Source organism: Garra rufa, chromosome 15 (genome assembly GCF_049309525.1).
Source record: "Garra rufa chromosome 15, GarRuf1.0, whole genome shotgun sequence".
Lineage (NCBI taxonomy): Eukaryota > Metazoa > Chordata > Actinopteri > Cypriniformes > Cyprinidae > Garra > Garra rufa.
In genome coordinates this window covers 17153708-17170860 of record NC_133375.1, presented here as the reverse complement: position 1 = coordinate 17170860, position 17153 = coordinate 17153708, and the positions used below count along the sequence as shown (strand labels likewise).

At 40.5% G+C, this 17153-nt stretch overlaps 1 protein-coding gene across 12 annotated transcripts in view; it reads right to left on the bottom strand.

Annotated features, from left to right (window-relative positions):
* Positions 1 to 739: 739 nt before the first annotated feature.
* magi1a (membrane associated guanylate kinase, WW and PDZ domain containing 1a) overlaps positions 740 to 17153 on the bottom strand; it is a 107240-nt gene continuing 90826 nt past the window's right edge. For 8 of the 12 annotated variants that reach the window (XM_073819520.1, XM_073819517.1, XM_073819521.1 and 5 more), the window contains 6 exons: positions 15560 to 15760; positions 12335 to 12422; positions 12169 to 12217; positions 9513 to 9656; positions 6756 to 6894; positions 740 to 3510 (listed from right to left, as the gene is read on the bottom strand). In XM_073819520.1, coding sequence (XP_073675621.1) covers positions 2474 to 3510; positions 6756 to 6894; positions 9513 to 9656; positions 12169 to 12217; positions 12335 to 12422; positions 15560 to 15760 — 1658 coding nt within the window. In that variant the 3' untranslated portion in view covers positions 740 to 2473. Of the gene's footprint in view, positions 3511 to 6379; positions 6469 to 6755; positions 6895 to 9512; positions 9657 to 12168; positions 12218 to 12334; positions 12423 to 15559; positions 15761 to 17153 lie in introns of all 12 variants that reach the window. The other 4 variants (XM_073819525.1, XM_073819528.1, XM_073819527.1 and 1 more) reach the window with 3 other exon arrangements.

Sequence of the window (17153 nt, the reverse complement as noted above, 5' to 3'; positions counted from 1 at the left end):
CTTTCAAATATTTCAGTTTTATTGAAACAACATTCAAGAAGACTTTGGGAAATAAGTGAATGTAACTTGAAAAATAACTGCAGATTAACTATTGACCCACGTCAAAAACTTTTATTTTCCTCTTCTTTTTTTATTTAGCAAATTAGCAACATATTAGTGCACTGCTGCCTCTCACTGGTTTATTAATGTCATTGGTTCCTTTGTGGCTACTTGAATATTTTAAGTAAGCGTTACTCAAAGCAGTGAGTACATTGTTTTACTTGCATTGAAAGTAGCTGTAACTTAATACAGCCTAGTAACTATAGCAACTAAGTAAAGATAACTAACTATATCTAAGTAAGGTAAACTATTGGATTTTACAGTGTTTTTATTTGGTGATTCCATATTTTTTCATCTGTGAGATCTGTAAAAACAGTCTTTGTATTTTTTTTAAGTGTTTTATACAGACAGAAGTTTGGATTGTTGAGTGAAAATTGTTTTGTGGCATATATGCACTTGTTTTTTGTTTTTGTTTTTCTACACAATTAAACATTTGAATGAACATCTTCGGAGAGGGATGATTACATACTTTTTGCCAGGGGTTGTAGAAGTAGCTATAGATAGATGAGGATGGACACAAAAAAAACCCCCAAAGGAGGTCAAGTCCACAAATGCACGCAAATGACGTGTTTGTATTGAGTTCTGCAGGTTCATGTCATGTGAGTCCTTTTATACCAACACAATGAGCACAGAATTGTGAATTTGTATGGAAAACTTTATTTGATAATAAAAATAGCATTCACAGACTTCTTTTTGATAGCTACATATACATTGTGATCCATCCAAACAAGAAGAAGAAAAAGCTTTACTGTGTGAGTCCACGTCTACTTGAACTTAGACTAATGTTATGTAGAACTTCATGAGTCAAATAAAGCTATGGACAATGCAGAATTTTTATATTTATATGCATAGTTTCATTAAAAAAAAATTAGACCATATACATGTACTGCTTTTGTCGACACAGAAAAAAGCATTTAAAATCCATAGAACTTGTCAGAGACCACAGACAGTATACAAGATCTCTAGAAAAAAAGCAGGCTTATCCATCACAACAGATATTCAACCCCTTCCTTGAAAAGCATCCGTTTTCAATCATTCTTCCTGGATAGAGGGAAAAATACAGCTTTACATCTGCCTGATTCTGAGCACGCACGTCATCCACAGAGTAGAAACATATCAGCATATCTTCTTCCAAGTGGACATCTTTCATAAATTCTTTTATTTTGTACAGAGAAAAGGCAACAGTATCCTTACCTACGCAGGTGTGAAGTACATACAGTAATAAAATTTGTACAAAAGACAGCAGCTGATACGTTCATTTTGATACAGTACTATTCAGATGACGCTGAAGGAAATCCCTGTTCTCGTTCCTGGTCGAGAGATGACGTTCCTGTCGAAATGCACCAAACAAACACGTATTGCTTATGCATATCAGCCAAGCTCGGTGGCTCTGGAGAGCGGGGCGCAAAACGAGTGCTGGCTCAGTTTGGCAGGTTGCGCCAGGTGCCGTTTTCACGTAGTCTTTTGGATCGCATCCGGCAACCTGAATCTCCCGTGCTGCGACTCTACATTCGGCTCAAAACGTGTGCTGCGTCGACGTGTCACATTGGCCATTTCAAACACCTTTTCACAAGCGTGTTACGGGATTCCATTCGTTCAGAGCGTTTCGATCGCCTTTGGTACTCTACTTTATGGAGGTAAATGTGGCTGCGTAAGGGACCGTTCAAAATATGTCAGACTTCTGCTAAAAATGACAACATTTGCTCACGTTTCATATATCCAGTGTTTGCTAATGAATGTATAAGCTGTAGCTCAAGTGATCAGTCACTTTTTAAAACATCCGATTCATTCATAAAATAACTTGCTTTAAGTTTCTCTCAACTGTGCATATGTGCCTTTAGTCTCGTTTCTGGTGATTACGGAGAAAAAAATAAATAAATAAAACATTGTGCCACAAGGTAATATTTCTCTGCTTTCGTTCCCCCCTCTTTTTTGCTAATGGGCGGCTCACGCCTCAGTCCAGTGCAGTGTCAGGACAAACAACGTTGGATATTATACAACAGACCAAGACTGAATGATGCTTTCTTTTCATTCGGACATCCCATCAAGTTACATTTCAGTTTTTCAAAATAAATATACAGCTTAAATATATATTACTCAATTAAACAGTAGCATCGTAGTCTGAGTTCAGGTTTTGCCACACGCCTATTAAAATGTACAAACAAAGAAGAAACAAACGTTGAATGCTTGTGCTCTGGTTCAGTAAATCTGGGGAAAAGACGACACACGACGTAGACGCATTTTGGAAAAAAAAAGTCTGTCTTAACAAAACGTGGATCTCGCTCGCAACACGACGTATAAAAACGAAGGGACAGGTGGAAACTAGAAAAAGAAGCATGGTTCGGCGGTGCTGAAGCTCGGCCCTGTGGAGCGCTCAGATGCTGAGGTCTGCGTGGTTCTCCTTGTAAAGCCGTCTCTTGTTCGGAGAGTTCTGGCCGAGGCCCACGCCGGTCCCATTGGCGCCGCTGGCTTTCAGGGTGTTGTAATAATCTCTAAGTTGTGGAGTCGCGCCCTCTCCCAGGTAACTTCCGTCGCTGCTGCTGTCCGATTTCCTGTGGAAGTGTCTTTCCGAGGCTCCGTTGATGAAGTATCCCTGTCTCTCCGCTTGACCGGACGGAGAGCAGTTGAGCAGAATGTTCCTGTTCTTCAAGCCGCGTTCAGGTGTGTGAGCGAGAGTGAGAGCGTGGGCCGGGGGTTTGTGGGATCGCTCAGGGGTGAACGTGAAGTAGCCCTCTTTGCTGTAGGTCCGGCGGGGTGTTTGGGGCTCTCTTTGGGGCTGGAAATGCCTTTCCGGAGTGGAGATCTGACACAGCAGGCCCTGGGAAGAGGCCTGATAGCTCCGTTCGGGGGACTGATCTTTATATGAGCGCGTCGCACGCCGGTCCACGGACTTGGCCCTGCGGCGGTCTGGAGAGGTGTTGCGCTTCCGGGTGGAGGAGCGATCCAAGGACCCGCTGCGCACCTGAGATCCAGCGCCGCTCTGCGAGTCTACGGATGGTTTGCGGCCTCGCCTCGCTAGATCCTGATTGGACGTTTTCCTCCCAAATCCGCCCTCTTTCCGCAACGTTTTGAAGAGTTTGGCGATGCCGCTCTCGGACTCGGACTTCTTGACCTTGCGTCGAGAGCCGTTTTTGCTGCCGTCGGGGGACGGCGAGGGGCTGGGGCCGTTGTTCCAGGAGCGGTGGTGCGGAGCGCTGGAATACAGTCCTGCGCCACTGTCCTTCTCTCGTTCTCTCGCCTGATCGTGCTGCCTGTCTTTCGGTTGGTGCTGCTTGGGCTGGGATGGTGTGTGATACTCTGATGTATAGCTGGACTCGGACGGATGATGAAAGGGGCCGCTGGCCAGCAAGGTCCTCACTTGCGAATTATTTTGTGGCCCGGGCGAGGGAGGGTAGCTGTCATTTGGGCCGTCTGGAAATGAATGAAGAAAGGCATTACGTTAGGCCACTGAAAAACCCTCAGCGTCTGAGAGTGAAGAACTCACACAAAATGTAATCAAGCATAAAAGCAAACATTTCATACAACAACATCTACACAAGCAGTCAAAGGTTTGGACACACCTGCTCATTTTGTATTAAACCAAGTCATATAAATGAATAAACTACACAAGTGGAGATGATGTAATTGCCTATAAAAATTATTAATGGAGATTTCTGCAAAGTACTGTACCCAGCATTTGTCCTAGATTGAGTCTCTGAAAAACTGTGATTTTAACTTTTCCTAAATGCAAGGGTAATTTTTCGGTCATAGCTGAGACATTTTCAAGGTGAGCTACAGCTGAAGTGGCTCGAGCCATTATTCGCAGATGGGGGAATGCACACACTATCCATTCTATTCACGGCATGCGCTTTACTGGTCATGCATATGTCAGGAAATCTGTGGACCTCTGGAGGACACCACCAATCCTCAGCTATGGTTGAAAAAGTAGATTCTTCTCCAAAGGCAGATGGGCATTAAGGCCTTTCCACACTGAGCACGATGCGAATGGTGCTTTCAAACCGAGCGCGAACCAGTTGTTCGCCTTCTGCTAATTCACGCCTGTACACTAGGTGGCGTCGACCAATGCATTTTTCCTCAGATATGCATCTTGTATATAGATTTAATGTCGTCCGTTGCTCAATATACAGCATTAACTTAAGATAAAGTTTGGTTCTGTTTGCTTTCATATTTCATGTGTAGAACAGTAGAAAAATGTTTCAAATTAATTTCTTTTAATAAGGAGTAAACACGTGAAAGAAAACAGTGTTCTCCAGATCACATAATTCAGTGGAGAATTAATAGAAATTATATTAGGAACATGCGAGAATAACCATCTGTTCTCAGATGCGATGATAACAAGAGCGCAGCCTCTTCTCTCTCGTAATACTCCTCTTCTGTGTTTGTTTACACTGGTTTTCGAAACAGTGCCACCACTCTCGTCCTTTTGTGCAACAGCAGCTGCTCCGGGCACATGATGTAATGCTCAAATCTTATTGGACAGCCATGTTTTTGTTTTGCGAAACAGAAAAGATTTATCGGACTGGTTAGTCGGACATTCCTTTTTCAGTGCACGAATGTTAGTGGTCAATATGGAAGCACTCAAAGTAATCTGTTGTCCGTCATGTGTGGAAAGGCCTTTATATGTCAGATTCCTTTTCGACTGAGGGAGTTCAACAGGCTCAAAATCAGGATCAGTATGCATGCAAACCACCTCCAGAGAGGAGACCTATCATAGGTCTAGAACCAAGATCAGAAGGTCTTCATGTGGTTTTATTAGTTCCCCCTTTAGTCGTAGAACTGTTAGGCAAGAATAGATGTTCATTGTATATCCATGCATGCTGTACTCCTAAATCCTAATGAGCCTCTAGCCAAACGCAGAATGGGCAAGAACCTTGTCTTTTAGTGCCTTGGGTGCCCACCTCATGATGAAGTCATGGCAAGTGGGGGCTAATGGGTAGCTTAGATTGTGTTGCCACCCAAGAGTCAGAATATATCTTTTTTAACACAGCTTATAAAACAAAACGTTCTGTTTTGCTAAGAGATTTATGCGTTTTCATAGCATGGCAACAACCGGCAGCAGACAGAAAGCTGGAACCTCACTCAATTTCCAATCTCCAAATCCTTTCAGAAGGACAGACTATCAGGACTTCCTGAACTCCGGTTGGGTGACGACATTTTGAGTTTCAAACGTCAAGTTAGAGACAAGGCCATGCTGTGCAGAGACCTATAGGGATGTGCAGTGCTGGGGTCCCAAGGACAGGTTCGAGAAACACTGCTTTAGAGCACACTATGCTGAGACAACAATGACATGCCAAGGACAAATAGAGGAAAGGTGTTAAAGATAGTCAAGGTAACAACTAGATGGGGTGGTAAACAATATGTCTTCACAATGAACTGCACCAAATGAGAAGGTGAAAGGGGTGCCAGACGTGCATCTCTGAAACCACTGACAATGGTGAATGTCTTTAAGGCAGCGGATTACTCCTGGGAATTGCTGTTCACAAGCAGAGTATGCAACTACACATTATGGTTCATGGTATTTACATAATATAGTAGCTATCAGTTGGCTTAGTGTCACATCTAAAGAGAATTCTTCCTGGTCCATCAAACACAGACATTCTTTTCTTCCAATGCTTTTACTTATATTTTTGACACCAAGACATTTTTTCATGGCCTGTTTTGCTTATTTTTAATCAAGGGTGCTAATGCTTGTGGAGCACACTGTTTGTCATTACTGCAACACTATGTTTGACCACTTGATGCTATGCTTTTTGGAGTAACGAGATTACATTGATCTGAAGAGGAGTATATATCTTCATATAAGTTATATCTTTTTTCACAAGTCCAGAATACAAAATCTCACTCATTTTATTACTTGCTAATGGGTGAAATCTAACAAAACTTGCTATATGGGTAACATTTGACCTTGAAATCAACAACAAAAGAAACTACATTTTGCATACATTTTAAAAACAAAGTCTATTTTAGTATTTTGTTTTAAAATTTTAATCAATTTTTTGTGACCTAGGCAAGTTCTTGAATGTTTTTGTAACATTCACCCATCTGTGTTATGAGCGATATGAGAGCAGTGCAGTGTCCACAACATGCACACACTGTCCATCACACAGGCGTCTGAGCATCCATCAGGAACACCAACCCACGGAGCATGCGATCGGCTGAACGGGTTCACCGCGGTGAGATGAAAGCGTGGCATGGGAGCGGGTGAGGGTTACGACACACGTGCACCTAAGCAGGGCTCATAACGTGTAAGTGGGTGACACACAGAATGTCCTTTACAAACCGTGGCTTGGTTTTGACCCATTAGGTAGAAGCAGGGCTCGCCCAACTTATCATTCCTCAGACAGGCAGCGAGATGGGGGCCCATCAAAGCTGAGGAGCCCGCCAGAGAACGAGAGATCAGGAAGAGAAAGAAACAGAGATAAATAAAGAGAAAGGAAACATGCAGCACTCAGACAAATGGCAATAGTTTTATCTGCTGTCTGAAGAACTAGATGATCTCACTCTCCAGATGAATACATCAGACTACCGAACAGAGGCTGACAGATCGCCAACAAATAATTTTATGGTATTAAGCAGGAAGAAAAGACAGTTCAGGATAGATTAAAACGTGAAGAGCGAACACTTTGAAGCAGAAGCTGAACTCGATCTGTACCCACCATACTCTGGGACGGATCCATCTCCTCTCTTCAGCACCAGTCGAGCGCGTCTACCTCCGGTCTTGATCAGCTCGATGGCACGAGAATGCTTCATATTTTTTGTACTTTCACCATTGATCTCCAGTATTTCATCACCAACCTGTAAACGAGGTGGACAGCGGCATTAGCTCACGGGAGGATCAAGAGCATCATGAGCAGCGTTTCTCAGCTGAGGAACAAAACCTGGTGCTTCTCACAAATGAAAATGGTATTTGTTAAACGCTGAAAACGCACACTTGCAAAGTCACTGGTCAACGAATCTTGACTGATACTGAATTTGGTATGCTCATAGTAGAATGCTCATCTCGGTTTAGAGATGGACTTGGAAATTGAAAGAGAATAAGAACATTAATTACACGCATACATGCATGCTTCTAAAACTTGTAGGTAGGGGTGTGCGATATGACAATTTTTGATCGTGGATGATTAAAACGTCTCCACGATCTGCATTTGAATAAACCTTGTAGTATCGTGTTACAGTGTGCCTTCGTCATTCACTCACGGGACACTGAACTTATTCACAATCACAGAAGTTTATTATTTGCATGTGCTTCAAAGCCTTGCCGGTTAAATAACATCATTTCGTCCGTGCGCTGTTCTGGCATGTGCCTCATGAGCGTGTACACCTGAAGCGTGTGCGCAAAAAGCCAGTCAAACAGCGGCTGATTCGCTAATACTGTCAAAAACACACAAGGATTACATATAAACACAGTTGGTTATGTCTACAGTGAACGTAAACAGTTGAGAGAAAAACTGATGTGCACCTGTAGACATTAGATGCGTGCAGCTCTTAAAGCGACAGAACTAAACATGCTGCCGATTGTCATTAAAGGGACAGTTCACCCAAAAATGTAGTCACTTACTTGTTGTCCCAAACCTCTATTAATTTTTTTCTTGTGCTGAACACAAAAAGATATTTCGATGAATTTGGATAACAGTAGCACCTTGATAGTGGGAAAAAATTAATTAAATACTATGGAAGTAACTGGAGACCAGCAACTGTTATGTTCAACATGTTTATGTTTAAAAAAAAAAAAAAAAAACCTTGAGAGTGAGTAACTGATGACAGAATTGTCATTTTTGGGTGAAGGTAGCCTAATAAAACAAAACACAACTGAAGAACTTTAATACAGTTGCTTAAATAAGACTTGCTTTAATTTATTTTTGTATTTGTTAATTCAATTTATTGAATGCTACTGATAAATACACCTAATGTACCTGAAAATTAAAGCACTGTTTGTTTTATTTGTATATTATGTGTATTTGTAACATGTAACCTATCTTTGTTCTTTCTTATAAAACAATGACAAAGATTTTTATCTTCGCCCACTTTGGCCTAAACATCTGACATTCTTTTTGTTTTAGATTTTGTTACCTTGTGAGGTTTTGGTTTTAAAATAGGGCAATTAGTTTGGCTGTACTGCTCAGACAACTTGTAACATAGTAAAACCAACATGACTCGTGATAAAATAGTGAATCGTGATATGATATTTTTGTGTCAATCTTGTCCCAACACAAAAACAAACCTGCCAAAATCACCACCTTTCCTTGAACAGTATCTGGATTCCCTCTGAGAAAATAAACAAGAGTTCAGACCCTACTGAAGGAAAGATAAACTACAAATTGTTTTCATACAGAACCTTTGGGTTTACACTTTTCAAGGACTTGCTTTTCTGCAAATGCACATCTGGCGAAAAAGGTCAATGCGATTAAGAAGGAAACACAGCGGCATGGACTCATCTCTGGCTGGCTGTTGAAAGATCAAATGAGCAAGAGCAAGACAAAAGTGTCTTTTTCAGTGGACCCAAGGCTTTGGTGAATGATACGAGATTGATCAGTGGCCTAAACAGACTGATGATACTAAAGACAATGTTCATTTCAATGTTGCATGCTGAACTAAAATCAATTTGTTATACTTCACATCTCATTTTAATGGTTTAAGCAGCTTTTACATAACTGTGATCTGACAGACATTTGGTCATTCTGATGTATTTTTATGCCCTTTTCATTCATTTGTATCAGTGGCACACAATTTTCATTTCATTGTTTCCTTGTTCTTCAGATGCAACTTTTTTTGTAAGAATCTTTTTTGTACAGACTGCCATTTTTACAAACAGAATCAATAAGTAATGGAAGAAAGTGAATTACTAGTTGCTCAGTTTTTAGTAATGTGTATTCTTCAACCATGGTTACTTCCAGCACTGATGCTATGTAGAGCAATTTTCAGTAAAACAACAGATCAGAACTTGCAGAATCTGTGCTAAAGAGCTGGTCGTTGTGGAGTTAATAGATTGCATTAACACTTTGAAAAGTAACACATCTGCAGGGAAGGCTGAATCAACGAGGGCTTTTCCAAGCCTTTTTAAAATGATCTTTCTGTCAGCCTTTCTATCATCAGTATTTACAGAATCAATGGCTCTTCTCATGTCGTGTTCATGTAATTTTCCTAAACGGTAAGAATTTCTTTATTTTAAATGACATGGATTGAGAGGAAGAGGTAGAGGGAGAACTGGCACAGTGGAACGAGCAAGAGTATTTTCACATGAAGATTCTGTTTAAATTGAACAGAGAGAGGATGCTTTGACAGATTCTAACAGAGATGATGGGATGGTGGCAGATCGTATCAGAGATAAAGACTGGGCATTATTTTCTTCTGCTGATCAAAGCGCTCACATTACAGATGTCAAAGCAGAACGAGTGTCAGTGGGTCAGTCTTACCCTCATCTTGCCGTTTTTGGCAGCAGCTCCGTCCTCAGCTAATCGCAGCACATACAGGTCCATGCTGTACTCCTTTCCACCTCTCAGACTGAAGCCGAAACCTTTACTTTCCCTCTCCAGGTCCACCGAATAATACTCTGCCTCCTAAACACACACAAACACAACCAAATCAAACCTGATAACTAACTGTTTATTTTTATTATTATTATTTTTAACAGTATGTGCACTTGCAGTGTGCTTCTCCAACAGACTCCTGAGTAATATAAGCTAACTACATGGGCTAGGATCAGGGCTGTAGCTAGTTATTACCCAGTCGTAATTGCTACAATAAGTACACAAACATACAAAACAGAACATAAGTGTAAAAACTAGGGGTGGGCATAGATTAATTTTTTTTAATCTAGATTAAAATGGCTAATTTGAATTCTGCTGAAGGCATTCAGAATATGTGTGCTACCCAAATAATGACTTAAAGTCTTTGAGAATGGATCATAAAGCTCATAAAGCTGTTCTATGATAATTTGTTGATGAAAATAAATTATGTTCAATTAGATGTACTTGTGTTTACTAACTAACTAACAATGAAATTATTTTTTCTCCCTATTAGATTGTGTTTTTTTTAACGTCAACACCTACCCAGCCCATTACATGTTACACCGTACTTTTATTTTGACAGGTTGCCGTGAAGTTTCTGTGTCATACTGTATGATATGATGCTAGTTTTCTCAAATGAAACGGTAAAAGTGACACTCACAGCAGTTTGGAAGATTGAGTTTATCTGTTCATGTGAGATGAAAATGCCAAAAATTACCGGGAGCGTCACGTGTGTTTCAGTATGCGTGTAGTAAAAGCTCGTCTCCGCAATGCATACATACAGCTAACGTTAGGCAAACGGAACATATCGGATTCATATTAAAACGATCTTTTTGCATTTCAGTTTTCACATACACTAGTCCATATCGCGATTTGAATTAAGTGACTGACCAACATTTGATTTATGAATCCAAAAAACGACGAATTTACGTGGCGTTTCGCTATAGTATATAGCTATAGTACAGATTCGTTTTTTATGAATGGAGGACGACGCGATCCCGTCTGTGTTTTGGCGGAGGAGACTTAAACGCGTGGCCATATTCTACAGTCTTCGGTATACATCCGCGTTAAACTATCAAGGTGAAAGTCATCATAGCTTGCGTAGTTTAGACCCAGCTCCCAACCCAAATTTGAGAATAGATTAACGGCGATATTTTTTTTATCGCGCGATAAGAGTTTCACGTTAACGCCGATAACGGCCCACCACTAGTAAAAACCCTTTAAAATTCTTGTTTATGATATATCTTCAACATTTAAGATGTTTCTCTTCGACAGCACTGTGATCAGGTGGAGACTTTGCTCTTAGAAATATATTTTGTCTACAACGGACGTACAGCGCCGCTGCAGCTTGAGGCCGTCTACACTGGACCAGACAAACTGACCGAAGCAAATCACGTCAACTTTGTGTCTGCACGTCATGAACAGAACGAGGCATCGGTTTATTGTCGAGCCGCGCCGCATCCAATGCAGACAGCATCACCGATTATGATGAACTCTACAGTGTAGACACGCTGATGAACGTCATGCCTTTCTTCTCGCCAAACTTTATTGGCTGCACATACAGACGGTCATAAACACAGTCTATTAACTGTAAGAATGGAATTCACAAGCAATATATGATGCACTTTCATTTAGAGACGTAAATCAGGATATTTGTGTTTAATACCCAAGCAGGATGGAATAAATAGTGGATTCTTCAATCCTTTAGATATATGAGGTTTTACATTTATAAAGATTTACATTTACATTTAGCAGACGCTTTTATCTAAAGCAACTTACAAATTAAGACAATGGAAGCAATCAAAATCAACAAAAGAGCAATGCTATGTAAGTGCTATGAGTCTCAGATTAGCTTAATGCAGTATATGTAGCAAGTTTTTTTTTATTATATAGTAAATAAAAAGAAAACGGATAGAATAGAAAAAGAATAGAGCAAACTATTTTTTTTTTTGTTAATTGTATAATAAATAAAAAGAAAAAATATAGAAAAGATAGAAGATATAAAAAGAATAGACAAGAAACAGAAATAGAGTAGAGAGTGCTAGAGTTCACATAAAGACAGAAGAGATGTGTTTTTAGCCGATTCCTGAAGATGGCTAAGGACTCAGCTTATTGATAATATATAATATTCATGGATTTATAAAGAGAACACTGGTTACACTGTTCAGGATGAAAAAAATACAAATTATTGCAGTGTTATTTACATGCTTTTCAGTGTAGGATTTTAAGTTACACACACACACACACACACACACACACACACACACACACACACACACACACACACACACAGTTGTTTCAATGTTTTTTCAACCTTTTCTTACTAAATCAGCAGAGCTGTGTTTTGTTTTGTCATTATGAAGTATGGAGTGAAGACTGATGTGAAAAAATAGTTTTTGGGAATATGCCTAGCCTTAAGATAAGAGAAAAAACAACAACAAGTAAGAAGCTAGTAGGAGCTCCTGATCCCAGAAAACATCTTGATCTAGATATCATGTGTGTGTATCACTGCTCAACACACGAGACTGAAGCACAATCAAATGTGTCCTGCTTTCTCTCTCACCTGACTGTAGATTGGTGGCTGAGTCAGAGCTTGCTTGGATTTGTTATTCCTGCCGGATGAACAGAAAGAGAAGTCAGGCTATAAATAACCTTTCTGTTTTATTATGAGTGTGATTATTAAATCTGAATGTCCTAGTCAAGTGTGTGTGTGTGTGTGTGTGGTTTACCTGGGCTCTGTGTTGCTCTGAGGTGAGTGTGTGGTGGTGATGGTGGCGATCTTCTCTGCGTTGGTCAGTAGTGATGCGTTTGATGTCTCTGTTCGGTCAGAGAGAAATACTCTTATAATCAGAAACAACAGAAAATGCAGCTACGAGTGGCAGTCATCAGGATCCAAGCATGGCTCAGGGTATTTATAACCATACAGAGCCTCAAATTGAATGGGTTTTCAGAGTTCACTATCCAAGTGTGCTAAGTATCTATCTGAAGGACCAGGGACAGGATTTACTGGTAAACTATATCATCTCAAGTTCCAGACACACTCAAGGATTCAGATTTTAGGCCATAAGCCACCAGAAATATGAGCAAGTAAACTCATTCATCACAGCGCCACCTTGTGGACAACTCATAAATAAATTGGTAAAAGCCTTATATGAGTTCTTTGGCTTGTCTACCCTCTCTGTGTTTTCCCATGATAAAGTGAGAAAATAGCTCATGCGTATTGAATGTGTTCATGGATGAGAGTGTGCATTTTTCCCCGTCTGGAGACTGATCTGATCTACAGGAGCATGAGCACTGACTGCTTTAAGGCTTTTGCAGCTTGGTCTGTCACTGGCCTCCAAACTGGATGGACAATACATATGCTTATAGCATGGTATGAAAGATGCTCTGACTATGTCTACATTTATAAATACTGCATTGCACACATTATATTTTGTTGAACAATATAATCATAGTATAAAGCCACAGGTGAATCCAGTCTGAACTGTACTTGTCTAGAACTGACAGCACTGTGAGTGCCTATGTTTTGATCTTATTAAAAATGTATTCGTCATTTTAATGCGAAGAGAATGTCTAAATGTGTTTGGTCTCACTTCACAGTACAGCAGGTGCGGATGCCATATATGAGTTTTCAGTTTTATCAAAAAGTTAGTTATTAAAAATAAATTTTGTTGGTAAGCTTTATGATTTCCTGCTTTACTCTGTGTATTGTTGCATCTTACTATTAATAATGCCGATTCATTTATGTTTTGACACGTCTTTTATTATTGGGTCACCCTACATGATGTCATTTTTATGCCGTTTTACATTATTATTGTGTAAAAAACATTTAGGTAACACTTTCTATGAAGCCCGTATTTATAATACATTATAAGAGTATTCTTAAGGCATTTATAATGAATGCATAATGCATTATAATAAAAACCTTATATATCATCTCATGAGTATTCATAAGAAGAGTTTTAATGTATTATCATTTTTACTTATTTGTGGTGATGGCTTTTAAGAGTATGATTACCTGCTCATAGTTATAATGTATTATAAGTCTCATATCTTGCCATGTTACTCATGTCACTTTACTTAAAGCATACAGAGACCACTTATAAGTAATAATAATAATATTTCCCAAAGAACCCTAAGATCAGGCATCAGATCAGATGAATGTGTAATATGACACATTTGTATTATCAGTTTGATTATTTTGATGGCACCCTTTAGACAGCTTTTGATAAGTAACTCTGTAACTGCATGCCAGCTAGCAGTAATTATTATTAGCTGTATGCTAGATATATGCTAACACTGTATTTTGATGGTTCCCCAAAAGACAAACTGATTATAAGTAACTCTGCAAGTGCATGAACCTTCTACCTATAGCCTAACCTTAGCCTAAGTCTACTAATACTCTAAGGAGAGTTAGTTGACAGGTAGGTGGAAAGTCTAAGCTTATAGTAAATAGACTAAAGGGACCATCAAAATAAAACGTAATATAATGTAAAAAATAAATGCAATACGATATAGTCCATTATAAACTAAGTAGATTTAATATGGCGTCCATAATCATACTCTTAAAAGTTATAAACTCAAATACTCAAGTATTATCATGTATTATAATTGTTGTTATGATTATTCATGAGATGATATAACATATTATAAGATTTTTTATAATGCATTATGCATTCATTATAATGCCTTAAGAAAACCCTTATAATGTGTTATAAATAGGGGCTTCATAGAAAGTGTTACCAATTTTTTTTTGCTCTGACAGTAGAGGTGAGAATTTAAAAATATCATAAGATTATGCGTTTATGTTTATCAGATTATCCTCAAACTAGAATCAGATCATTTTGGGACATTTCTTCAGCTCTGACAGCTTTTCTGACATTTAAAGGCGTTTGTGTGCAATGTATCGACACATTCAACAACATGGACGCCACACACTGGGAGTGAGACGGTCTCTTCACACACCGGAGCGACGGAAACAAAACACACGTCATGAGCGCCACGTCCTGCAGCGAGAGTCAGTGCTGCCACCTGCTGACACTCACACCAGCATCATGAGGAGACTGACTGGAACGGATGAGATATGCTTCTGTTTGGACTGGATTCAGCATCACACTCATAATGAAACCACACAGATCTGTGCTTTCATTTTGAAGCTTTAACAGAGACTAAATAGCTCCAAATTCATGAATCAGATTTTCCTGATTTGACCTGATTGAAGGTGGCACCTGCCCTGAACCACTGGTTCACATCTGCGCTTATATAAACAGCAATTGTTTTAATCATAATGAAATCATATACATAGTTAATGCTGTTTCAAGACGTGCATAATAGCCATCCGCATGCTTCTTCTCCGTTATAAAAGCAGACTTAATATTGATCTAATGCGGGTCTTAATTAGGAGATGATGAGCACATGCTGCTTATATTTATCAGGTCCTGCACTCAGAACAGCAGTCCTGCAGCGCTACAGACGGCCAGATTGACACGACAGTCAATTACGATTCAACAACATCAAGTCGTGCCAGTTCTATGTCATTGCACATGCGCAGAAACAGATTTTCAGGCTCCATGTAAACGCAGCTAGTTTCTCAACGGATGAGTCATATATTTATTTTGGAATTAATTAATATTATGGACTTGATTTGCAACAGTCAGTCATTAGAAAGTACAAATCTAGTCTTCATAAGAGATCAGTCAGGAAACCACTGCTTTTTCAGAAGCCTTTGCTACAGTTCCACATGTGAAACAGGAGTGTTTCGTTGATCCAGTGCTCTTGTCATCATGATGTTGAATTGCTATCATACCTATGAGTTCCACATTATAGCAAAGACAGCTTGAGGAGAACATGAGGCCATCTGTAAAAAACATTTAATGTGATAACCCAAAACTGGCAAGCACATCCATGCAGGAAGAGTGCAGAAAGATCTCCACTGCAGTGAGAAACCGACTCACCGTCTCCAGGAATGATGCGCAGCGTGACAGTGTTGCCGGCCTCTTTGATGAGGTTGACGATGTCTGAGTGTGATTTGTTGGTGATGGAGCAGGCGTTGACGGCCAGGATACGATCGCCCACCTTCAGCTTCCCACAGCGGTCTGCCGGACTGCACTCGATGATCCGGCCGATTTTATGAGGCATGGCTGCACAGTTTCCTGCTGTGTGTGTGTGTGTGTGTGTGTGTGTGTGTGTGTGTGTGTGTGTGTGTGTGTGCATCACCATCCAGAGGACGAGAGAGAAAAAACAGAATAATGAGACAAACAGAAAAGAGAAGGAAAAAAGTGACTTATTTTTAGACATCAAAAGATTAAAACTGTATGAAATAATGACTTCACAGCATCTTCTTATGTCTGAACACCAAACATCTGAACACTAAAAATTACATCAGTAATAAATAGGATTGGGTATCATTCCAAATTTCCAATAACTGGGTAATCGATAAGACACGCGCATTGCAATTCCGCTTAACAATTCCCACGTTCACATTATAATGTGATTTTATAATGTAATTTTAATAACCATGTTGAGAGAAATTGTGAGTAAGATGTTACTGTCACAGACGCGGTCTCTGTGGCTCCCTCCAACCACCGCCAGCGGGAACCGTCTCCAGACTACTAACACTACATTTCCCAGCATGCTCGTACCTGGTGCGCTTACTTCCTGTTCCGGGTCCTCCCGGGTCACTTCCCCCATTCGGCCATTTTAGGAGTGCCGTGCAGGCTTTTCCCTCGCAAAGTTTTGACTAGTCATGCTATCAATCCTGAGCGTTCTTTCACTGGACTGCCTTTCTGTTGCCAACCGGACTGTTCATCGACTTTGTGAACGTTTGCCGCCAGCCTACTTCCGACCCTCGCTCGTTGCACGGACTATTCTTCCTGTCAGCCGCCAGCCCCGACCCTCCGCCTGGACTTTGCTTAACCCTTTCGGTCTGCCTACGTAGTTTCAGTCTGCTGTTATTGACCTAAGTCAGTTTACTCCGTCTTTGTCAATAAAAGTGTTGCAAATGGATCCAACGCCTCCGGATCATTCCATGACTGCCTCACAGAAAACTTCGCCGATTACGGATCCAGCGACAGTTCAGCAGATAACGACGGAACTATCTGCCCAAGCATCTGTATTGTCAATACACCAGACGCAATTTGACCAGTTAACTAAGGTAACCGAACAGCTTGTACAAGTCTTGCATGGCCTACAGCTTCCCGCCGCCACAGTTACTCCACCCGTCGCCACATCACCCCCCGCCACCCCAGCTACTACTGCCAGCCCACGCCTCGCCTTCCCTGAGAAGTTCGATGGAACCCCGAGTAAGTGTAAAGGCTTCCTTCTTCAATGTTCTCTTTTCGTCAATCAACAACCGCACCTGTACCCCACCGATGAGGGAAAGATCGCTTTCGTTTGTTCTCTACTTTCTGGAAGAGCACTCGATTGAGCCACCGCCGTCTGGAGGCTGGACCAACCCACCTTTCCCTCGTTCGCCGCCTTTATACAGCGTTTCAAGGAAGTATTTCAGCCCAGCTCAGAATGCAGCGAGGCAGGGGAACAGATTGTGAT